Source organism: Salmo trutta, chromosome 1 (assembly GCF_901001165.1).
Source record: "Salmo trutta chromosome 1, fSalTru1.1, whole genome shotgun sequence".
Taxonomy (NCBI): Eukaryota; Metazoa; Chordata; class Actinopteri; order Salmoniformes; family Salmonidae; genus Salmo; species Salmo trutta.
The window spans coordinates 19617704-19642257 of record NC_042957.1 but is presented as its reverse complement, the minus strand read 5'-3'; the positions used below and the strand labels follow the sequence as shown (position 1 = coordinate 19642257).

General features: G+C 46.4%; 1 protein-coding gene and 1 long non-coding RNA gene across 2 annotated transcripts in view; both read left to right on the top strand.

Moving 5' to 3' along the window:
• LOC115177667 (uronyl 2-sulfotransferase) overlaps nt 1-23844 on the top strand; it is a 113998-nt gene extending 90154 nt beyond the window's left edge. Inside the window, exons 4-8 of the mRNA XM_029738649.1 lie at nt 5721-5800; nt 6707-6860; nt 17194-17291; nt 17470-17627; nt 21185-23844. Coding sequence (XP_029594509.1) covers nt 5721-5800; nt 6707-6860; nt 17194-17291; nt 17470-17627; nt 21185-21477 — 783 coding nt within the window. The 3' untranslated portion in view covers nt 21478-23844. The remainder of the gene's footprint in view (nt 1-5720; nt 5801-6706; nt 6861-17193; nt 17292-17469; nt 17628-21184) is intronic.
• LOC115177819 (uncharacterized) lies at nt 2592-5652 on the top strand. Its single transcript, XR_003872514.1, has 2 exons — nt 2592-3932; nt 3980-5652. It is a non-coding gene; the product is annotated as an uncharacterized LOC115177819 (long non-coding RNA).
• Nucleotides 23845-24554: the final 710 nt, after the last annotated feature.

The following is a 24554-nucleotide window of genomic DNA, read 5'->3' as shown; positions in this document are numbered from 1 at the left end:
GGTATGACACGCGTCACCAAGCATTAACAGGTATGACACACGTCACCAAGCATTAACAGGTATGACATGCGTCACCAAGCATTAACAGGTATGACACGCCTCACCAAGCATTAACAGGTATGACACGCGTCACCAAGCATTAACAGGTATGACACGCGTCACCATGCATTAACAGGTATGACACGCGTCACCAAGCATTAACAGGTATGACACGCCTCACCAAGCATTAACAGGTATGACACGCGTCACCAAGCATTAACAGGTATGACACGCGTCACCAAGCATTAACAGGTATGACACGCGTCACCATGCATTAACAGGTATGACACGCGTCACCAAGCATTAACAGGTATGACACGCGTCACCAAGCATTAACAGGTATGACACGTGTCACCAAGCATGAACGGGTAAAGATGGAGAAAGGGAGGGAGATAAGGAGGGAGATCAGTGGTGGTTGAGGGGGTGTGCTTTAAGGGTCAGAGATGGGAGGAGTGGGGAGCGTTGCCTTGTTGTATGATGACCGGAAGCAGGGCCCGATTACAAAATTGCCACGCAGGGGCACGTGCCCCGGGGCCCCCAACCTCCAGGGGGCCCACAACCCATTTTCTTATGTTTGATAGCACACGATAGCAAAATGTGTGGAATTGCAGGAAATTATGTTTAAAACTGCAAAATGTTCTCTCAGCCTCATGTCAAAATGTGTAGAATGGCAGGAAATTAGCTTTAAATCTGCAACATTTTATCTCAGCCTCATTGCAAAATGTGAACAAAAGCATGAAATGAGCTATAAAACAGCAAATGTTTTCCCCTGCCCCATGGCAAAAACTGTAGAATTGCTGGAAATTAGCTTTAAAATTGCAACATTTTATCATGACAAAATGTTTAGAATAGCATTATAAAACAGCACATTTTTCTCTCTGCAACATGGCATTAGGACATCACTACCACAAGAAGTGGTGGTAGTGATGTCACTTAAAGATGTAGCACAGCAAGCTACTGTATTGTCCTTCAGTCTTTCTAAGAACAGGCTGAAGGGATGGGAAATGTATTTTTAAGATCTCCAAGAGCATCTTAAGGACATCAACACAGCATTTATAGAGGAAGTGCTGCGTGTGTTTAAAACCGCATCCCTCAGAAACATGTTGAAATGACAGGCTGTGTCATGGGAAATGCCAACACAAATTAAAACATTACTGAACGCTAGTCATTCTGCATGATCAAAAATAGGTATTTATTTCTCTCTCTCTGTCTTTCTCGCTCTGTCTTTCTCTCTCTGTCTCTGTCTCTCTCTCTGTCTTTCTCTCTCTATCTCTCTCTCTCGTCTTTCTCTGTCTTTCTCTCTCTATCTCTCTCTCTCGTCTTTCTCTGTCTTTCTCTCTCAATCTCCCTCTCTCTCTGACTCTCTCTCCCTCTCTTCATCTTCCTTTATTCTAGTGATATTTGGGGAAAATTTTAATTAGAAAGCTGACTGTACTGACTGGAGTTAACTAGGCACACCTGTCTTGTGGTAGGACCCCTCTCAGGCATCTTCCATCAGTGCCAGACCAATAAAATATGCCCTCATATGCCTTTCTATAAATTACACTTCCTGCCGCCTAACACCAACTTAAGCAGACTCTCAGACTCTTCATAGAGGAAGAGAATAATGGTGTATTCCTGTGTCATAGTCTATGTGGTAATGTTTCATATCCTCATAGGCCTTTTTTATCAGTGTGAAAATGTGCTGTAGAAATCTTTTTATGTTTGAATGGTCAGTAGATGCTAAATATTCATAACCATTACTGGATTTGAAGTAAATATTTAATTAAAGCTAATATTGAAACAGGTAGTTTAAACATTCATCAACCCTGAACGCTTGGCTGTGCTAGAATTATTAAGCCTCTGAGAGAGCGAGAGAGAGAGAGAGAGAGAGAGAGAGAGAGAGAGAGAGAGAGAGAGAGAGACATAAAACACCTCTGTCTATGGTCCACTAACACGTCCTCTTAGAGTAGCTGTGTGTGTGCGTGTGTGTTGACTTATGCAGATCCAGATGCATGCTGTCTAAGTTTAGAGATGCTGGTCTCCTTAGCTCCAGTCTGGCTGGGGACTAGAGTGTTGGACCATTATCCTTTGGCTCAGCCAGTGGCCTGCTAATGTGTTTGCCCAGAACCGAGTGTCCCAGCCAGGGTAGCCAAACAGGTTAAGGTCCCCTACCCTTTGGAGCCCTGTGGAGCCCTATGTACCCATATATTATAGTGACCTGTCTGTCTCTCTATAGCCAGACTACAAGACCTGAGAGAGAGATGGCTTTATTTTAGCTTGGTCAGAAATAGCAACACAGCTTTTCTGTGAGTTTCTCTGTGTTGCTGTGTGGTGCTATGTTCTCTCTCTCACCAAATATGTTACACAGCAAACAAACGCAGCTCTGCCATGGAACCCATGTTCCTGAATACTAGCTACCACGGATATTAAAACATTGAAATGGTCCGGCCCGGCTTGGAGTAGCAGACGTTAAATAGGTGGAAGGTTTTAAGGGAGAAGTGAGAGGAGTGTGGAGGGGTGAGGTGGAGAGATTGAATGGAGAGGTGAGGGGAGTGGGGGTGGGGTGTTGAGGGACATATGCAGTAGCAATAGCAGAAAAGTTTAGTCTGTTTACACTAGCCCAGTCCCAGTGGTCTGCGGAGCCCAACCAGGAAGCCTATAAGGCACAGCCTTCAATCAGGAAGAGAGGGAGGGGAGGGGGGCATCAAATATTTCTGGAATCCCAGACTATCCTCCTCTTTCAGTCTTTCATCCTCTCCCCCGTCTTCCCCTTCTTCCTCTACTCACCTCCCTTCCTGAATGAGAGGGGGGTTGTGTGTGTGTGTGTGTGTGTGTGTGTGTGTGTGTGTGTGTGTGTGTGTGTGTGTGTGTGTGTGTGTGTGTGTGTGTGTGTGTGTGTGTGTGTGTGTGTTTGGCCTTCTCTATACCCATTAAATCAACCCAAATGTGTTTAGGGTGCAGGGAGAGGGGATGGGGTGTAGTGGGGGGTATAAGCTTTGGGCTAATTGGTCTGGAAGTCAGCAGAATTTAGCTTTTTCTGTATGGAGGGAGAATGTGAGAGAGAGAGCGAGAGAGAGAAAGAGAGAGAGAGAGAGAGAGAGAGTAGGGGCTGTCAAATTCTCGTGTGACTGGGGCCTCAGATAGCCTGTCCAAACAGACTAGCAGTGACGTCACAGTTTCTCATTGATGTTTATGGAGCAGCAGCACTTGTTTCATTCCAAACACAGTGTCAAAATATGTCCCAAAAGATTTACAACTGTTGATTGTAGGCATATGAACCATAATGCTATCACACTAGATAACAAATGGCTATATAACAAGTCGCAATAGATATCAAGGCTTTCCTTCAGTTTATTGAGTAATGCTGGTGAGCTCAGCCAAGGTTATGACAGGGTCAGCCCTCAGTATTTAGAGGGTTGTTAGCCACCCCACCTTCGTTCCCCTGTCCCACCTGTCCCATCTCCACCCCCAGGGGTCAGTGCCAGGTGTGACCCCCACCATGGAGCTCACCTGGGGTACAGGTCCGAACCTGTCTCTTGACAGGCCTGGGGAACCACAGAGGTGGAGAACATCCACCTAGGCTGGGATGATATGGAACACAAAACTGTGAATGAGCATCTTTTACATATGATTATGAACAGTACACAATGCGAACATTTCATTGTTCCAATCGGTTTTCTCTGCTAGTCGTTTCACAGAATGAAACCTGAGGACAGTGTTTTGGGTAGATGTCGTTTTCAGAAAGTCCTGGCTATCACCAGCACACTAGAACCAGATATACAGATGGGCTTTATCAACAGGGAGACCCACTGAGGGATAACGTAACATGTGGTGTGGTTTAGCTCCTCTCATTAATGTAATAATGGGAGATGAGGGGATTGGGGATCTCGCTCCAGCCTGTATGACGTCAGGTTCTGGCACAGTGGACAGGGGGTCTCCAACATGATGATGTTGTCAGGTTCTGACACAGTGGACAGGGGGTCTCCAACATGATGATGTCGTCAGGTTCTGGCACAGTGGACAGGGGGTCTCCAACATGATGATGTTGTCAGGTTCTGACACAGTGGACAGGGGGTCTCCAACATGATGATGTCGTCAGGTTCTGACACAGTGGACAGGGGGTCTCCAACATGATGATGTCGTCAGGTTCTGACACAGTGGACAGGGGGTCTCCAACATGATGATGTCGTCAGGTTCTGACACAGTGGACAGGGGTCTCCAACATGATGATGTCGTCAGGTTCTGACACAGTGGACAGGGGATCTCCAACATGATGATGTCGTCAGGTTCTGACACAGTGGACAGGGGGTCTCCAACATGATGATGTCGTCAGGTTCTGACACAGTGGACAGGGGTCTCCAACATGATGATGTCGTCAGGTTCTGACACAGTGGGCAGGGGTCTCCAACATGTTGATGTCGTCAGGTTCTGACACAGTGGACAGGGGTCTCCAACATGATGATGTCGTCAGGTTCTGACACAGTGGACAGGGGGTCTCCAACATGATGATGTTGTCAGGTTCTGACACAGTGGACAGGGGGTCTCCAACATGATGATGTCGTCAGGTTCTGACACAGTGGGCAGGGGTCTCCAACATGTTGATGTCGTCAGGTTCTGACACAGTGGACAGGGGTCTCCAACATGATGATGTCGTCAGGTTCTGACACAGTGGACAGGGGTCTCCAACATGTTGATGTCGTCAGGTTCTGACACAGTGGACAGGGGGTCTCCAACATGATGATGTCGTCAGGTTCTGACACAGTGGACAGGGGTCTCCAACATGATGATGTCGTCAGGTTCTGACACAGTGGACAGGGGGTCTCCAACATGATGATGTCGTCAGGTTCTAACACAGTTGACAGGGGTTCTCCAACATGATGATGTTGTCAGGTTCTGACACAGTGGACAGGGGTCTCCAACATGATGATGTCGTCAGGTTCTGACACAGTGGGCAGGGGTCTCCAACATGTTGATGTCGTCAGGTTCTGACACAGTGGACAGGGGGTCTCCAACATGATGATGTCGTCAGGTTCTAACACAGTGGACAGGGGTCTCCAACATGTTGATGTCGTCAGGTTCTGACACAGTGGACAGTGGGTCTCCAACATGATGATGTCGTCAGGTTCTGACACAGTGGACAGGGGGTCTCCAACATGATGATGTTGTCAGGTTCTGACACAGTGGACAGGGGTCTCCAACATGATGATGTTGTCAGGTTCTGACACAGTGGACAGGGGGTCTCCAACATGATGATGTCGTCAGGTTCTGACACAGTGGACAGGGGGTCTCCAACACGATGATGTTGTCAGGTTCTGACACAGTGGACAGGGGGTCTCCAACATGATGATGTTGTCAGGTTCTGACACAGTGGACAGGGGGTCTCCAACATGATGATGTTTTCAGGTTCTAACACAGTGGACAGGGGGTCTCCAACATGATGATGTCATCAGGTTCTAACACAGTGGAAAGGGGATCTCCACAACCTCTTCATCGATTTCTCTGCTGAAGCCAGAACATGTGAAATGAATGTGTCATTAATTACAGTTATTCCATCATCGCCTATTAAAGCACAAAAGGGTTTAGTGAAAATGGTTCTAAATGAACTTTATGTTTGGTTCTGGTTCCATCCTGGGGAGACATACTGTCTTTGAAACAAGTATTGACTAGTACAGTCATTTCTCTTGATGTGTGTCTTTCAGGTGGACCTTATGAGGAACATCAGCAACATTCCCCAGCCTTTCCTGTACACCAGACATGTCCACTTCCTCAACTTCACCCGGTAACTACAGCAGAGCACACCACGTATGACAACTGGCACCATCCATCCATCTATGATGCTAAGGTGTCAATGACACACAGAACCACCTGAACAGTGGTTTCACTGTTGTAGCTATGAATGGACAATGTTTTCATCAGAACCGTCTGAAACAGTGGAGTTTCACTGTTATAGCTATGAATGGACAATGTTTTCATCAGAACCGCCTGAAACAGTGGAGTTTCACTGTTATAGCTATGAATGGACAATGTTTTCATCAGAACCGCCTTGCTAGTTTACATTTTCAGAAAAGTCTTGACATTTGATTTATTGTACAAATCATTTGTAGACAGCAAATTGACCGCAAGGAGCCCAAACTTGGGGGGCCAAATACAATCACCCGCGGCCCGCCAGTTGGGGAACCTTGGTGTAGCGGAGGGGGAGGAGACTTGCCTTGAGACAATTGAGACATGGATTGTGTGTGCCAATCAGAGGGTGAAGAAGTGATTGAAGTGCTTTTGAACGGGGTATTGTAGTAGGTGCTATGTTTCCCAGTTTGAGTGTGTCAAGAACTGCAACACTGTTGGGTTTTTCACGCTCAACAGTTTCCCATGTGTATCAAGAATGGTCCACCACCCAATGGACATCCAGCCAACTTGACACAAATGTGGGAAGCATTGGAGTCAACATGGGCCAGCATCCCTGTGGAAAGTTTTCGATACCTTGCCCATGCCCCGACGAATTGAGACTGTTCTCAGGGAAAAAAGAGATGCAATGAATATTAGGAACGTGTTCCTAATGTTTTGTACACTTAGTGTAAGTCAGTTGCCCATCTCCTTTTCAACTAGGCCCCAATACTGCCCCACTGTGAAGAACTGTACTATGTACCCTGTATAAATGTGTCCATCCATCTGTCCCTCTGTCTGTCAGGTTCAGGATAGAGCAGCCCGTCTACATCAACATCATACGGGACCCCATTAACCGTTTCCTCTCCAACTACTTCTTCCGCCGTTTCGGGGACTGGAGGGGGGAGCAGAACCACCTCATCCGAACACCAGGGATGAAAGGTGAAGAGAGATACCTGGTGAGACTGCTCCTTTATTGTAGAACTCAATCCAACTCTATCTCTTTTCCCATCTTTCATATCTGGTCCAACAGCTCTTCTTCGTTCCATTAGCAGCATCAGTGTGTTGGTTTGAATGCTAATGGTCCAGGATATTAATGCAGTATGAGGATCATTCAGACCTCAACAGTAACTGACTGGATGACTGAATTACTAGATTGTACACAGTCCTTCTTTGTCTCCATCTGTTTCATCGTCAGGATGGCTGTGGAATGCTTCCATACATCTCTGGCAATGAGGTACGTTATTGAAAAAACGATTTAGAATAGATGGAACAATCATACATGAGATGTCTCATTCTCAAACATTCTACAAAAGGAAATTGATAGACAATTCAGTCTTAATTGGATGGTTTCAGATGATATGGATTATATAGATGTACAATGTTTTTGACTCTGCATGAGTGGCTTAGGTTCAACTGATTTAGATGCTGGAACATCAAACACTTATTCTTCTCACCTTAATGACATATTTGAGAAAAATAATCCGGTGAGGCTCAGCATATACTGTAGTAACAGTAATAATAATTCTGTGTTAGTTATAGCCCTACGGTATTGAATGTATGAGGTCCTGAAAGAGTTCCTTGTAACAGTTCTACAATAGAAATCATAGGTGTACTCGTTGAAGACACAGGGTACATGGTGTGGCATGCAGAGGAAGGGTAACGAAGCGTTTGCCCCTTGTGGGCTGTTGTCATCCCTCCATTTCTCCATTCTCCCATTCCGCCATTGCTCTCAACCCGGAACTACCTAGAACTCAATTACAGACTTGACTGAGTTAGACCAAATCTGATGGTTAGTCAGAGACCAGAACTATCTGGAACTCAATAGTCTGTGGTGATATTGGTCGTCTCAGGGTTTTCTAATGGCATTTACTGCTTTCGTTTTATTTCAAACTATCATTTCTATGTGATTTGTGTGTGTTTTATTGAGTGGAGGTCCCATTTAAGTAAGGTTCAAAAGAGAATTCATGCAGTGTTTTTAGTGGTGGTCTTGATTGGTGTAATCTGTATAGAGATGGAGTCAGCTAACATGCAATAGGAATTCCCCTTTTTGCTCCTCCAATCAAGCATGTTTGCCGGTAGACACACACACACATGCACGCACATACACAAACACACAGACATCCCGAGTTAGTTACATACCAACTGTGTTACATAATCAGAAAGTACAGAAGCATATGCCTTATTAAAGTATATAGAGGGCCCCTCCTACAGTAAAGGGGAGCTGCCGCTGGCTCACCTGAGAGTGTCTCTGTCTCCCGCTCTGTGTCCCTCCGCTCTGTGTCCCGCCGCTCTGTGTCCCGCCGCTCTGTGTCCCTCCGCTCTGTGTCCCTCCGCTCTGTGTCCCGCCGCTCTGTGTCCCTCCGCTCTGTGTCCCGCCGCTCTGTGTCCCTCCGCTCTGTGTCCCTCCGCTCTGTGTCCCTCCGCTCTGTGTCCCGCCGCTCTGTGTCCCGCCGCTCTGTGTCCCGCCGCTCTGTGTCCCGCTCTGTGTCCCTCCGCTCTGTGTCCCTCCGCTCTGTGTCCCGCTCTGTGTCACGCCGCTCTGTGTCCCTCCGCTCTGTGTCCCGCTCTGTGTCCCGCCGCTCTGTGTCCCTCCGCTCTGTGTCCCGCTCTGTGTCCCGCTCTGTGTCCCTCCGCTCTGTGTCCCGCCGCTCTGTGTCCCGCTCTGTGCCCCGCTCTGTGTCCCGCCGCTCTGTGTCCCGCTCTGTGCCCCGCTCTGTGCCCCGCTCTGTGTCCCGCCGCTCTGTGTCCCGCTCTGTGCCCCGCTCTGTGTCCCGCCGCTCTGTGTCCCGCTCTGTGCCCCGCTCTGTGCCCCGCTATGTGTCCCGCCGCTCTGTGTCCCGCCGCTCTGTGTCCCGCCGCTCTGTGTCCCTCTGTGTCCCGCCGCTCTGTGTCCCGCCGCTCTGTGTCCCTCTGTGTCCCGCCGCTCTGTGTCCCTCTGTGTCCCTCTGTGTCCCGCCGCTCTGTGTCCCACCGCTCTGTGTCCCACCGCTCTGTGTCCCACCGCTCTGTGTCCCGCTCTGTGTCCCGCTCTGTGTAACGCTCTGTGTCCTGCTCTGTGTACCGCTCTGTGTCCCGCTCTGTGTCCCGCTCTGTGTCCTGCTCTGTGTACCGCTCTGTGTCCCGCCGCTCTGTGTCCCGCTCTGTCCCGCCGCTCTGTGTCCCTCCTCTCTGTGTCCCGCCGCTCTGTGTCCCGCTCTGTGCCCCGCTCTGTGCCCCGCTCTGTGTCCCGCCGCTCTGTGCCCCGCTATGTGTCCCGCCGCTATGTGTCCCGCCGCTCTGTGTCCCGCCGCTCTGTGTCCCGCTCTGTGCCCCTCTGTGTCCCGCCGCTCTGTGTCCCGCCGCTCTGTGTCCCACCGCTCTGTGTCCCGCCGCTCTGTGTCCCGCTCTGTGTCCCGCTCTGTGTCCTGCTCTGTGTACCGCTCTGTGTTCTGCTCTGTGTACCGCTCTGTGTCCCGCTCTGTGTCCCGCTCTGTGTCCTGCTCTGTGTCCCGCTGTGTGTCCTGCTGTGTGTCCTGCTCTGTGTCCTGCTCTGTGTCCTGCTGTGTGTCCTGCTGTGTGTCCTGCTGTGTGTCCTGCTGTGTGTCCTGCTCTGTGTACCGCTCTGTGTCCTGCTCTGTGTCCTGCTCTGTGTCCCGCTGTGTGTCCCGCTGTGTGTCCCGCTGTGTGTCCTGCTGTGTGTCCTGCTGTGTGTGTACAGTAGGTGTCAATGAAATAACACTGTCAGTTTCTCACCCAGGTCTCGGCCCTAATGCATGAGTTATTGAGACATTCCTGTGGTAGACTTCTTACATTTTCCATCAGCCCCACTCCCTCTTTACTCACAAACAAACACACATGGACACAGTCATGTGAACACGCACACAAACACATGCTTTTGTTGTCAGGGCCAGAACAGCTCAGTCCCAGACACACAGACACAGGGCCAGAGCAGCTCAGTCCCAGACACACAGACATAGTGCCAGAACAGCTCAGTCCCAGACACACAGACACAGTGCCAGAGCAGCTCAGTCCCAGACACAGTGCCAGAGCAGCTCAGTCCCAGACACACAGACACAGGGCCAGAGCAGCTCAGTCCCAGACACACAGACACAGTGCCAGAGCAGCTCAGTCCCAGACACACAGACACAGTGCCAGAGCAGCTCAGTCCCAGACACACAGACACAGGGCCAGAGCAGCTCAGTCCCAGACACAAAGACACAGGGCCAGAGCAGCTCAGTCCCAGACACACAGACACAGTGCCAGAACAGCTCAGTCCCAGACACACAGACACAGTGCCAGAGCAGCTCAGTCCCAGACACACAGACACAGGGCCAGAGCAGCTCAGTCCCAGACACACAGACACAGTGCCAGAACAGCTCAGTCCCAGACACACAGACACAGTGCCAGAGCAGCTCAGTCCCAGACACACAGACACAGTGCCAGAGCAGCTCAGTCCCAGACACACAGACACAGTGCCAGAACAGCTCAGTCCCAGACACACAGACACAGGGCCAGAGCAGCTCAGTCCCAGACACACAGACACAGGGCCAGAACAGCTCAGTCCCAGACACAGACACAGTGCCAGAGCAGCTCAGTCCCAGACACACAGACACAGGGCCAGAACAGCTCAGTCCCAGACACAGACACAGTGCCAGAGCAGCTCAGTCCCAGACACACAGACACAGGGCCAGAACAGCTCAGTCCCAGACACAGACACAGTGCCAGAGCAGCTCAGTCCCAGACACAGACACAGGGCCAGAGCAGCTCAGTCCCAGACACACAGACACAGGGCCAGAACAGCTCAGTCCCAGACACAGACACAGTGCCAGAGCAGCTCAGTCCCAGACACACAGACACAGGGCCAGAACAGCTCAGTCCCAGACACAGACACAGGGCCAGAGCACCCCTTGACTGCCAACAACTCTATACTCTCCCTCTCTGACCCTTGAACTGGTTTACTCTGATGACACACACACACTTCAGAGAAGATATCCTGGCCGGCACCCAGCGTTGTTCTTACAAAGGCATGCCTTGTCTACGCATCAGATAGTAAAAGAGAAATGGTGGATGATTGGCTGTCACACTTTATCTTCATCTGCCTTCATCACAAGACACATTTTTGGTGACTAGACATTTTTTGGGACCAAAACAAACAGTGCTGGACTTGCTCCCATGGTAAACAGTTGAGAGCTTATGACCAGTTACGAGACAGTGGTAGTGGGTGCTACACTAACATCAGCTGGCCCCATATCGAGTGTGGTTGTCAGGAGGGACGTCCACAGTCTGTGATCATGGAGAGAAGAAGAGGCCCAGAAGGGTTTTAAATATCTGGACAGTCATTCTTCAATATTCTTCCTCTGCCGATGAGACTGAGAGAGAGTGAGAGAGAGTGAGACTGAGAGAGAGTGAGACTGAGAGAGTGAGAGAGTGAGAGAGTGAGAGAGTGAGAGAGAGAGAGAGAGAGAGAGAGAAAAAAAATGTCTGCATGTTCTACAAATGTTCTGGGTTCTCTTGGATTCGTATGGTTCCTTTGAAGCCTCTTCCAGTTGTTCTGCTCCCTTTTGCAGAGCATTGGATCTGAGAGACAGTGCAGAGCTGATTGAAAAGGCACACAGTGGTATGTGTGGATTTCTTTGGGGATTCAAAGTTTAGCTTGAACTGATCTCTTTAAGAATATTGCTCCCTGTGTTAACAGGTCAGACAGTCAGTCAGTCAGTCAGAAAGTCAGTCAGTCAGACAGCCTTATGGCCCCTTGGTGGCTGACTGAAAGGATAACGTCCTCCTCTCTAAACCTATCATCTACATAGACAGGAAGTGACACGTGTCCTTTTCTCTCATATTGTGTTACCCGCAGAGTTTGTGGGTTTAAGAGGAATTCATGATGTTTTTTTGGTGGGAGGAATAGAGAGTTTGAGAAATTGAGGGGTAGAGAAGAAGAGCAAGAAAGAGTGGAAATGGTGGTCTGTTATCAAAGCCCCAGTGCATCTAGGTTTCATAAGGCTTTTGTTAGTGTTCTATCATTGTCGCGTGGCCCCAGTCTGGCCCTATGAGGGTACAGGGGCCCACTCAAAGCTTATGAATGGTTTATGAAGCTAATATGTCATGTTCCTGACAGGTCTCTGTGTTGTGCTGTGACCTGACTGTACACCAGGTGTCCCAGTATAATTAACGCCACAGAACCCCAGACAGGACCAGAGCTGGGTGAGAGACTGTAGTCTTTAATAGTGGGCATGTGAAATGCAACCCAACACTTCCTGCAACCTTAGTGATATCATAATTCACACACACACACACACACACACACACACACACACACACACCTCACCCTACCACTCCCTCTCTGTTTTTGTGGGTACATTAAGTCATGTTTTATGTGTATAAGGGGGGAGGAACACAGTGGAACACAGGCAAATGTCATGTGAGTCACAGCGCCGACTTTGTTGATAAGTGTGAAAACGAGGACTGCAGGGATCTGGCTAAGAGTGGGTCCAGAATGGAAACATACAGTGCATTCGGAAAGTATTCAGACCCCTTCCCTTTTTCCACATTTTGTTACATTACAGTCTTATTCTAAAATGGATTAAATAAAACATTTTCCTCATCAATCTACACACAATACAACATAATGAGGAAGCAAAAACAGGTTTTAGAATTCTTAGCAAATTTATTATAAGTTAAAAACAGAAATACTTTATATGCATAAGTATTCAGACCCTTTGCTATGAGACTCGAAATTGAGCTCAGGTGCATCCTGTTTCCATTGATCATCCTTAAGGTGTTTCTACAACTTGATTGGAGTCCACCTGTGGTAAATTCAATTGATTGGACATGATTTAGGAAGGTACACACCTGTCTATATAAGCTCCGACAGTTGACAGAGAAAAAAACAAGCCATGAGGTCAAAGGAATTGTCCGTAGAGATCCGAGACAGGATTGTATCGAGGCACAGATCTGAGAAAGGGTACCAAAAAATGTCTGCAGCATTGAAGGTCCCCAAGAACACAGTGGACTGCATCATTCTTAAACGGAAGAAGTTTGGAACCACCAAGACTCTTCCGAGAGCTGGCCATCTGGCCAAACTGAGCAATCCGGGGAGAAGGGCCTTTGTCAGGGAGGTGACCAAGAAACCAATGGTCACTCTGACAGAGCTCCAGAGTTCCACTGTGGAGATGGGAGAACCTTCTAGAAGGACAACCATCTGTGCAGCACTCCACCAATCAGGCCTTTATGGCCAGATGGGATCCCCTCCTCAGTAAAAGGCACGACAGCCCGCTTGGAGTTTGCCAAAAGGCACCTAAAGGACTCAGACCATGAGAAACAAGATTCTCTGGTCTGATGAAACCAAGATTGAACCCTTTGGCCTGAATGCCAAGCGTCACGTCTGGAGGAAACCAGGCACCATCCCTACTGTGAAGCATGGTGGTGGCAGCATCATGCTGTGGGGATCTTTTTCAGTGGCAGGGACTGGTAGACTAGTCAGGATTGAGGGAAAGATGAACGGAGCAAAGTACAGAGAGATCCTTGATGAAAACCTGCTCCAGAGCACTCAGGACCTCAGACTGGAGGTTTACCTTCCAACAGGACAATGACCCTAAGCACACAGCAAAGACAACGCAGGAGTGGCTTCGGGAGAAGTCTCTGAATGTGGCCTAGCCGGAGCCCGGACTTGAACCCCATCGAACATCTCTGGAAAAAACTGAAAATAGCTGTGCAGTGATGCTCCCCATCCAACCTGACAGAGCTTGAGAGGATCTGCAGAGAAGAATGGAAGAAACTCCCCAAATACAGGTGTGCCAAGCTTGTCGCGTCATACCCAAGAAGACTCGAGGTTGTAATCTCTGCCAAAGGTGCTTCAACAAAGTACTGAGTAAAGGGTCGGAATATGTAAATGTCATGTTTGCAAAAATTTCTAAAAACCTGTTTTTGCGTTTTCAGTATGGGGTATTGTGTGTAGATTGATGAGGGAAAAAACAATTTAATTCATTTTAGAATAAGGCTGTAACGTAACAAAATGTGGAAAAAGTCAAGGGGTCTGAATACTTTCTGAATGCACTGCATAGTGTCCTACTCCCGCTACACACGCTCTCTCCTTCCTGCTTCCCTGCATGGAGGAAGAAATTATTCCAAAGACTGTTATAGTTCTAATTGATGGGAGAAGTGCAAGAATGAACAGTACTTTGCTAAATTGTGTGTGTGTGTGTGTGTGTGTGTGTGTGTGTGTGTGTGTGTGTGTGTGTGTGTGTGTGTGTGTGCGTGTGCGTGTGCGTGCGCGCGCGTGCATGCGTGTGCCTCTCAGTGTGGGTCTTTTCAAATCCATTCACCCTAGCTTTTACCCCCTGGCCCTTCTCCTTTTATCCCAGACCCAGGCTACCCTTCTGGGCATTGAAAACCACAAGGCCTGGGCCTCTGGTTCTCTCTCTCTCTGGGTCTCTCTGGCATAGCTAACCTTTTACTGCAGTGGGCTATAGGGTCACTGGTAGTCTTAAACAAATCTACTTTGAAACAAAGTATACACCTCACACACATGACTTAAAAAAAGAAGACACCTGTACCAAATCAAATCAAACTTTATTTGTCACATGCGCCGCCGAATACAACAAGTGTAGACCTTACCGTGAAATATTTACCAAATAAACTGAAGTAAAAAATAATAAAAAGTAACACAATAAAATAACAATAATGAGGCTATATACAGGGGGTATCGGTACTGAGTCAGTGTGCGGGGGTACAGGTTAGAGGTAATTTGTACATGTAGGTGGGGGTGAAGTGACTATGCATAGATAATAAACAGCGAGTAGCAGCTGTGTAAAAATAAATGGTGGGGGGGTGTCAATGTAAATAGTCCGGGTGGCCATTTGATTAATTGTTCAGCAGTCTTATGGCTTGGGGGTAGAAGCTGTTAAGGAGCCTTTTGGTCCTAGACTTGGCGCTCCAGTACCATTTGCCGTGCGGTAGCAGAGAAAACAGTCTATGACTTGGGTGACTGGAGTCTCTGACAATATTTAGGGCCTTCCTCTGACACGACTGGTATAGAGGTCCTGGATGGCAGGAAGCTTGGCCCCAGTGATGTACTGGGTCGTAGGGCACTACCCTCTGTAGCGCCTTACCTGTCAGATGCCGAGCAGTTGCCATACCAGGTGGTGATGCAACCGGTCAGGACGCTCTCGACGGTGCAGCTGTAGAACTTTTTAAGGATCTGGTAACCCATGACAAATCTTTTCAGTCTCCTGAGGGGGAAAAGCTGTTGTCATGCCCTCTTCACTACTGTCTTGGTGTGTTTGGACCATGATAGTTTGTTGGTGATGTGGACACTAAGGATCTTGAAACTCCCTGTTCGGCCCGCCTTTTCCTGTAGTCCACGATCAGCTCCTTTGTCTTGCTCACATTGAGGGAGAGGTTGTTGTCCTGCCACTGTGTCTCTGACCTCCTCCATGTCAGATATAGAGTTTAAATGTATTCAATTTTGAGTTTGCAGCCCAATATTACACTTTATATACATCACAGAAGACTGAAATATAACAAAACTGTTTGACATAGAAACACCAGATTTGAGGTGGGGTTCTTTAAATAATGTTTATTATGAATATTAATAACATTCCACCCATGAAGCCAAAAAGGGCGCTTTTGGCCAATGACTACAGGAAAGGGTTACCCTCTGTGGTGAGGCGTCTAGGCTCCAGCTGTTAACTTGACAAATTGCCCTTTTCCAAGTAAACTGAGGACATTCTCACCTATCAGCATGTAGGCCACAGTGAAATAAACCAACATCACACAAGACCTCCTGCTCTTTTTATTAATGTCTACACTCTCTTCACCTGTTTCAACTCAGAGAAATGGGTCTGGGTTTTCATGTGTGGGTGTCGTGTGTGTGTGTGGGTGTGGGTGTGTCTTGTGTATGTGGGTGTGCGAGCTTGCGTGCCTGCTTGTGTGTGTGAATGGGTTTGAGTGTGTGTGTGTGTATCTTTCATGTGTTTTTGAGTGTTGTGTCGGCCAGGCCTCGTTGCCGTCAATAAAGCTTACGTCAGCTGACATGACATGGATTTGACTCTTGGGTTTGTAGCAGAGAGAGAAAAGACTGGGTGACCTCACTCCTTTATGGGTTTTTAATCTCTCTTTCTTTTTTAATTTGGTCTCAGTGGGCCTCCTTCGTTCAGCCCACTGGTTAATCAGAGAGGTGGTTTAGTGTTTCACTGCTCTGCTCCAGTGGCTCCTGCCTTTGGACACTTTCTTTTGTCTTTTTCATACAGGCGGTGGGTCAGGAGGGAGAGAAGACGGTGGGATTGGGATGTTTGTAGCATGGCCAACATAATGTGGCTAGCGGAGGAGACCAAAGGTTACCCTTGTTTCACTATATTGGTCTGCATTACTAAACAGTCATCATTCTGGTCACAGAATAATACCATTGACCTCCCATTAAATGTTGCTCTTGAGATACCCTACATATTCCACTGAGAAGGAAACAGATGAGCTAATACCTGCTAACAGGAAGCTGAATGTCTTATTTAGGCTGTCAGAGAGTGGTTTGAAGACAGTGTCTGTTTACTTTTTTGGGTTTGTTTAAAAAAGTATCTTTATTTAAGATGTTAACATTTTACAATCATAAATAGTTCAAATAAATACATAAATACTTTCACATCAATTAATTTGAGTTCCTAATTACATAACCTGATTTAGAAATGTAATTAGGGGGTGGTGCGGGGAGATCGACATCGCGTTTAACTAATTGACCAGAGATCAAACATATTAATAGTGTCCATGGAAGTTTCTGGACTTCATCTTTTTTCTTCTTTTTAGTTCCTTTTTCATTTGTTAAAATAAAATATAAAATAGTGTTCAAACCAAAAAGTTATTTTATAGTCATAATGCAGCTTGTCTTCCAAATGTTACTGTTTACCACCATAATTCTTTAGTAACGTCAATGATTCTTGTCCACCGTAATAGGTTTACCAACGCTAACCATCAAAGTAGTATGAGTTCCTTAAGAGACAAGAAGACTTGGTGAAGGCTTCCCCCTAGTGAGCGTAATGTACAATTGCACTTTTCATTCAATCCCATTATTCTTGCAGAAAAGTAGGCGTCAACCTGTCACATTGGAGGCTGCTGAGGGGAGGACGGCTCATGGCTGGAATGGCGCGAATGGAATGGCATCAAACCATGTGTTTCATGTGTTTGATACCATTCCACATATTCCGCTCCAGCCGTTACCACGAGCCCATCCTACCAATTAAGGTGCCGCCAACTTCCTGTGCAACCTGAATGTGATTGTCTGTTTTTCTGATGGGCTGTCTCTTCGGTCTCCCTCCTGTCCAGGACATCAATGTGTGCATCCTGGAGAATTACCCAGAATGCTCCAACCCCAGACTCTTCTACATCATCCCATATTTCTGTGGACAGCACCCGCAGTGCAGGTAGTAAGACCTGTATTACAGGGAATCAGGCTCGACATTTGGTATTAGTTACACATTATCCTGACTGGTATTCATATTTTTGCAAAAGGCAATGTTTATTAAAGTATTATTGGTTATAATTCCCTCTGGGTTGGTTGATATTTTCCTCTGACTGTGCCTGTTGTTCTGTGTGTTTCAGGGAGCCGGGACAATGGGCACTGGAGAGGGCCAAACAGAACGTTCTAGAGAACTTCCTTATCGTGGGGATCCTAGAGGAGCTGGAAGATGTCCTGCTTCTTCTAGAGAGACTGTTACCTCACTACTTTACTGACGTACTCAACATCTACAAGAGCCCAGGTAGGCCTACACACCAGTGTTTCCACTGAAGTTATTTAACTGCCCTTTGTGCAGGCTATGTAACCATCTACCACGTTGTTGTCCTTATAAACTGGGGATTTCACTCGCGCAACACCTGTTTCCACGGTGGTGTTGTAGCCTCTACCCATATCAGTGGAGCAACTTTCACTGGGGACGGCTCCACATTCTGAAATAGCATTTTTCAGTTTTATCATTGGAATGTGCTACAAAACGAGGCAATGGTGTGCTTTAGGACCATACGGACGCCTCCGAGCGGTAGACTGTTTGGAGTGTTTATCCGACTGAATCAAAATAATAAAAAATAAATATAGTTATGTCCCCCCCACTTCTAAAACCAAAGTTGCGCCCCTGCCCATATCATAACCTTTCTTTTTATTTATCTGGTTAGGCCTAAATTAGTAATTTTAGCGTGAGCTAGGCTATATATATGGAAAGTTAACTTGGTAACGTGTCGTATTCTCACGTGGAGAGGGAGCATAAATTCTGCGTGTGGACAAATTAGAATGTTTTATCACCACACAAATAAGAGACGGTGTGCGTGGCTGGTAGCCTTATGTCTGCCTCGCTGCTCAAAGAATGGAATCTGAACACAATGCTACACAGCAAGCTCCTGGGTTTTTAAAAACGGTATTATATTGATAAAAAATGTTTCCGAACCGCAATGTAATTGTTCTGAACCACTAGCCGACCTAAGCGTTGAAAGAATGTTTTAATTTTACCCGCTAGCTGATTTTTTTGCGGCTCACCTGCTACTCAACTAATGATTAGCCCAATAGGGTAAATGCAGATAGGTATCCCCATGCTTCAGCCTATTTATTTCTAGCCACTATGCTGTATGGGCTACAGGTGATAATGTTTATTGTTAATAGCATACTTGATAATAGCATACTTAAAGTAATAGCATACTTTAAAATAATTTAAACAAATAATTCTACCAATATTATTTGGCTCATTTCTGGAGGTGGAAATTATATTTTAGATGGTGTTTTTTTCATTCATTTTGAAGTAGTGTGTCCTGAGCATCTCTGTCCTGCTACATAGAAATTATCCAGGGTGGGGTCCGCAACCTTTTCCCGCCAATGCCACACATTTTTCCAGAGGAAACACTGGTACATACACAACCACACCCTGGAATGTACAATACCAGTCAAAAGTATGGACACACATACTCATTCAAGGGTTTTTCTTTATTTTGTACTATTTTCTACATTGTAGAATAATAGTGAAGACATCAAAACTATGGAATCATGTAGTAACACAAAGTGTTAAACAAATCTAAATATATTTTATTTGAGATTCTTCAAATAGGCACCCTTTGCCTTGATGACATCTTTGCACACTCTTGGCATTCTCTCAACCAGCTTCGTGAGGTAGTCACCTGGAATGAATTTCAATTAACAGGTGTGCCCTGTTAAAAGTTAATTTGTGGTATTTCTTTCCTTCTTAATGCATTTGAACCAATCAGTTGTGTTATGACAAGGTAAGGGTGGTATACAGAAGATAGCCCAATTTGGTAAAATACCAAGTCCATATTATGGCAAGAACAGCTCAAATAAGCAAAGAGAAACGACAGTCCATCATTACTTTAAGACATGAAGGTCAGTCAATTCAGAAAATGTCAAAACCATTAAGTGCTATGATGAAACTAGCTCTCATGAGGACCGCCACAGGAAAGGAAGAACCAGAGTTACCTCTGCTGCAGAGGATAAGTTCATTAGAGTTACTAACCTCAGAAATTGCAGCCCAAATAAATGCTTCACAGAGTTCAAGTAACACACATCTCAACCTCAACTGTTCAGAGGAGACTGCATGAATCAGGCCTTCATGGTTGAATTGCTGTAAAGAAACCACTACTAAAGGACACCAATAATACAATAATAAGAAGAGACTTGCTTGGGCCAAGAAACACGAGCAATGGACATTAGATAGGTGGAAATCTGTCCTTTGGTCTGATTTGTCCAAATTTTAGATTTTTGGTTCTAACCGTTGTGCCTTTGTGAGACGCAGAGTAGGTGAACGGATGATCCCTGCATGTGTGGTTCCCACCGTGAAGCATGGAGGAGGAGGTATGATGGTGTGGGGGTGCTTTGCTGGTGACACTTTCAGTGATTTATTTAGAAATTAAGGCACACTTTTTATTGAAGTGTATTTAATTCTGTGGGGTTTTACCCTTTTTCTCCCCAATTTCATGGTATCCAATTGGTAGTTTTAGTCCTGTCCCATCGCTGCAACTCCCGTATATATACTCGGGAGAGGCAAATGTCGAGAGCCGTGTGGCCTCCTAAACACAACCCAGCCAAGCCGCACTGTTTCTTGACACAACGCCCGCTTAACCCGGAAGCCAGCCACATCAATGTGTCGGAAGAAACACAGTACACCTGGCGACCGTGTTAGCGTGCATTGCTCCCGGCCCGCCACAGAAGTCGCTAGTGCGCGATGGGACAGGAACATCCCTGCCGGCCAAACCCTCCCCTAACCCGGACGACGCTGGGCCAATTGTGCGCCGCCCCATGGGTCTCCCGGTTGCGGCTGGCTGCGACAGAGCCTGGACTCGAACCCAGAATCTCTAGTGGCACAGCCCTAGACCACTGCACCACTCGTGAGGCTCAAGGCACACTTAACCAGCATGGCTACCACAAGATTCTGCAGTGATACGCCATCCCATCTGGTTTGCGCATAGTGGGACTATCATTTGTTTTTCAACAGTACAATTACCCAACACACCTCCAGGCTGTGTAAGGGCTATTTGACCAAGAAGGGGAATGATGGAATGCTGCATCAGATGACCTGGCCTCCACAATCCCCCGACCTCAACCTTAATTGAGATGGTTTGGGATGAGTCGGACTGCAAAGTGAAGGAAAAGCTGCCAACAAGTGCTCAGCATATGTGGGAACTCCTTCAAGACTGTTGGGAAAGCATTCCAGGTGAAGCTGGTTGAGAGAATGCCAAGAGTGTGCAAAGCTGTCATCAAGGCAAAGGGTGGCTATTTGAAGAATCTCAAATATAAAATATATTTTGATTTGTTTAACACTTTTTTGGTTACTACATGATTCAATCAAATGTATTTCTAAAGCCCTTCTTACATCAGCTGATATATCAAAGTGCTGTACAGAAACCCAGCCTAAAACCCCAAACAGCAAGCAATGCAGGTGTAGAAGCACGGTGGCTAGGAAAAACTCCCTAGAAAGGCCAGAACCTAGGAAGAAACCTAGAGTGTTAGTGTTGTTTCATAGTTTTGATGTCTTCTCTATTATTCTACAATATAGAAAATAGTAAAGATAATGAAAACCCTTGAATGAGTAGGCGTGTCCAAACGTTTGACTGGTACTGTATATGCATATTACACTCCATTGAAATGATTCTCCTTTAAAGGAATATTTCACTCATAAAACAAACTTTGTCAGAAGTTTATTTTCATACCTCAAAAGTGGTCTACAGTAGGTCTAACTCTCCTTTTGATGGATGACAATATGTATTTTCTTCACATTTTAACCATACATGAATAACTTCCTGGTCTGTTTCTCTGTCTCCGCAGACTACAGGAAGATGGGGAACATGACTGGTACGGTGCGTAAACACACGCCCACTCTGGAGGCCCTACAGGTTCTGTACCACCGCATGCGCTACGAGTACAACTTTTACAACTTCATCCGAGACCAGTTCCACTTGATGAAGAAGAAGATTGGCCTCAAGTCGGTCTCCCGACCACCTTCCCACCAGGCCTCCTTCCTAAGAGACCTCTCCCTCCGAACCCCAGAGCCCCTGGATGAAGACGAGGAGCTGGAGACCGACCTGGAGGACGCCAACAGCTGGTTGGTCCAGCCCTGACCAATGCCGTGGTGACTGAGGACTTTACTTGCGTCTGGTTGGCTGGAGGTGGCATGATAAAGGGGCGGGGGATTTGCCCTGTCTGTCAGCATTCCCAGGAGGACGATTGGTTGGGGGTGTGTGGATCCTGATGCCTGTGTTTTTATGGGCTACATATTCCGTTTATCTCGGACTCTCTACTCACCGCTGAGGACCTTGGGAGTGGGCTCTGACTCTCTGCTACCACTGAGGACCTTGGAAGTGGTCTCGGACTCTCTGCTCACCGCTGAGGACCTTGGGAGTGGGCTCTGACTCTCTGCTACCACTGAGGACCTTGGAAGTGGTCTCGGACTCTCTGCTCACCGCTGAGGACCTTGGGAGCGGGCTCGGACTCTCTGCTCACCACTGAGGACCTTGAGAGTGGACTCGGAATCTCTGCTCACCACTGAGGACCTTCGTTGTGGGCGGATGGATGGATGGACGGATGGACGAACCGCCATATTTAAAGATTGACTAGAATAATGGGTGGGGGGGTTACTTTAAAAAACTCACTTTGCTTGGTTTAAGGTTTTATTTTTGTTTTGTTGGTTTGAGGCCGTCCTGTTTGGGGTATCTCCGGGTGAGATAAGACAAAAGGGATTTGGACCTATGAACTCATTAAGAAACATTTTAAATGTTGAGGGGAGGGCTGCATCTTAGGATCAGGAAAAATTCAAAGACACCAACGTAGGTGCAGGGATGATGGGGAAAGGAGCGTGTTGAGGTGTGAGAGAGCAGGGACGAGACGGGATGATGAAATTGGAGGGGTTGTGTGTAACAGGTCTACTTTTAGTGCTTGACCACTCCGTCTCTCCCTCTCTCCCAGCCTCCTCTTCTCTCCCTTCCTTTTCCCCTTATTTTCTCTCTCTCCCTCACACTCTGCCTGTTTTAAGGGCCCTTGTTTTCAAAGTGTGATTCAAAGTGCCAAACCGTCAAATGGTGTGTCATAGTCATAAACCTCTCTAAGTGCCAAACCTAACCAAGTGGGGTCAGACACCTGTTCCTAGAAACCCTGTTTGGGAGGATCCTCTGCTCACAGTGGGAGGGGGCAGGGGTGACTTGGTTTAGCCCAAATGTGATAGTGTCTATGCATAACAGAATCAGTTTACTTTGTTTAATAGATGTCGATATGACGAGAGGGTCAAATGGCAGGAAGAGCACCCAACTATGAATTCAAAGAATTCCAACTGTGTGTCTACGATTGGATTTGACAACAACATTTGTCAAACTGAAAATGTATGAAGAAAGGTTGAATATTTTAGTACATAACTTGGGAAATTTTAAGAAATGTATGATGTCGGTTGGTGGAAATGTATGTTTCTCCTCAAATGTTGACATCTCCATTGGACAGACCATTGATGTTTGACATCCTTCAACAACAACAAAAAATCGAATAAAAAGATTATTTCAAAGACAAAGCTGAAGGATGAAACATTTTAATCCAACGTTTTACCTGAACTCACCAAATGAAATGACAATGTGTTCACAGTCTGCACTTAGTCTTATTGAGGTTGTTCAACCTCGGCTTGTTGGTTACTGTAATGTCTAAATCCACAACTTTGTTTTTAAACTCTCCCCTGACTCTCAGTGCTACAGTATTTCATAGAGCAGCCATGGTGCTGCACTTTGGCCATTTACTGATAACTCAACACCCAGAGAAGAAAATGGCCACAACCACCTATTACCTGGCAGTCATACCTATAGTTGCAGTCAACTATATTGGCACCCTCACTATTTCTTCTAAAATAAGTAGATTTGGAGAAAGAAATATTCACGTGTATCTGTTTGATTTACAACTGCACAGGACGAAGAAGAAAGAAAAAATCCAAACTGAAATTAAGATTTTTCACTTCAAAGTCAAAAATGGCCTTGACTAAGTTATTCACAATTCAAATTAATTTGGTTCTAATTCTGGTTTACTGTGTAATTTATCTCACCTGTGGAAAGTTCCAGGTGCCTACAGGGTAAAAAGAGCAATTCAACCCGTTTTTAATGCTCCATTGCACTCAATTAAAAAAGGGCAAGGGTGCCAATATATCTGACCACATCTGTAAGCCATAGTCATTGTACTGTCATTGCCTTCAGCGTGGATTTTCTTTTTGAAATTTTAATTTATTATTATGTATCCATTTTCATTCCAGAAAGGATTCTCAGGAAAAAAAAAGGTTTGTTACAACATTGAAATAAGTTGTACTATCAAGCTATTCATAATATCTAAAGATGAGTAAAATATCCCCAATAAAATTATATGAACATCTTAAAGAAATGGTTGAACTGTTTTACAATAAATGGAATCCATTCATTTCAATCTCCTCAGACAGTTTTCTAAATAAAAACCTAACAATTGCAGTTGCTGTCTGTGTTTCCTCACAATTATTTTTTATACAATAAAGCAGTGCATGCCTATTGTTTTCCAATCCAAGAGAATACATTAATTGTACATTTACCCACCTAGCTCTGGATCCATGAAAGAAATGCAGTCTGTTATGTGCTAACAACCTGATAAACAAGTACTAGGTTATTCATGTGTAAATGCTGTTTCAGTTCCACCTGATGAACAAGAACATTGGCCTCAAGTGTCTCCCGACCCCCTGGACACCAGGCCTCCTTCCTAAGAGAGAAAGCCCCAGTCCACAACACCCCAGAGACCCAGGAAGAGGACAACCAAGAAGCCAACAGCTGGTTTGTTACTACAGAAATAGATCATTCAACCGTTGAGCAATGATCAAATCTGGCTGGAAGGGAAGGTTTATGTCAAACACTATCAGTTTCCATTGAGACTGACTGACGATAACAGCCATTGTCGCCGTTGTGTAGTTGGAAGCTTACTCCTCCACCAGACGCCATTTGGGGAAAAAGTCTGTCCTCCACCTGCTCCTCTCTGTCCTCTCTCTTACGTCACCCGGAAAGCGATAAGTGTTCGAAGGGATGTCCATTCGTTTAATAGGCGAATGGAAGCATGTCCTCCCCTCCTTGATAGCCACCTTTCATTTAGGATAGTCATGTGTATCCTACCGGAGTCCTTCACGGAAGAGTTTTCAAACCTCCTTTGAATCAGC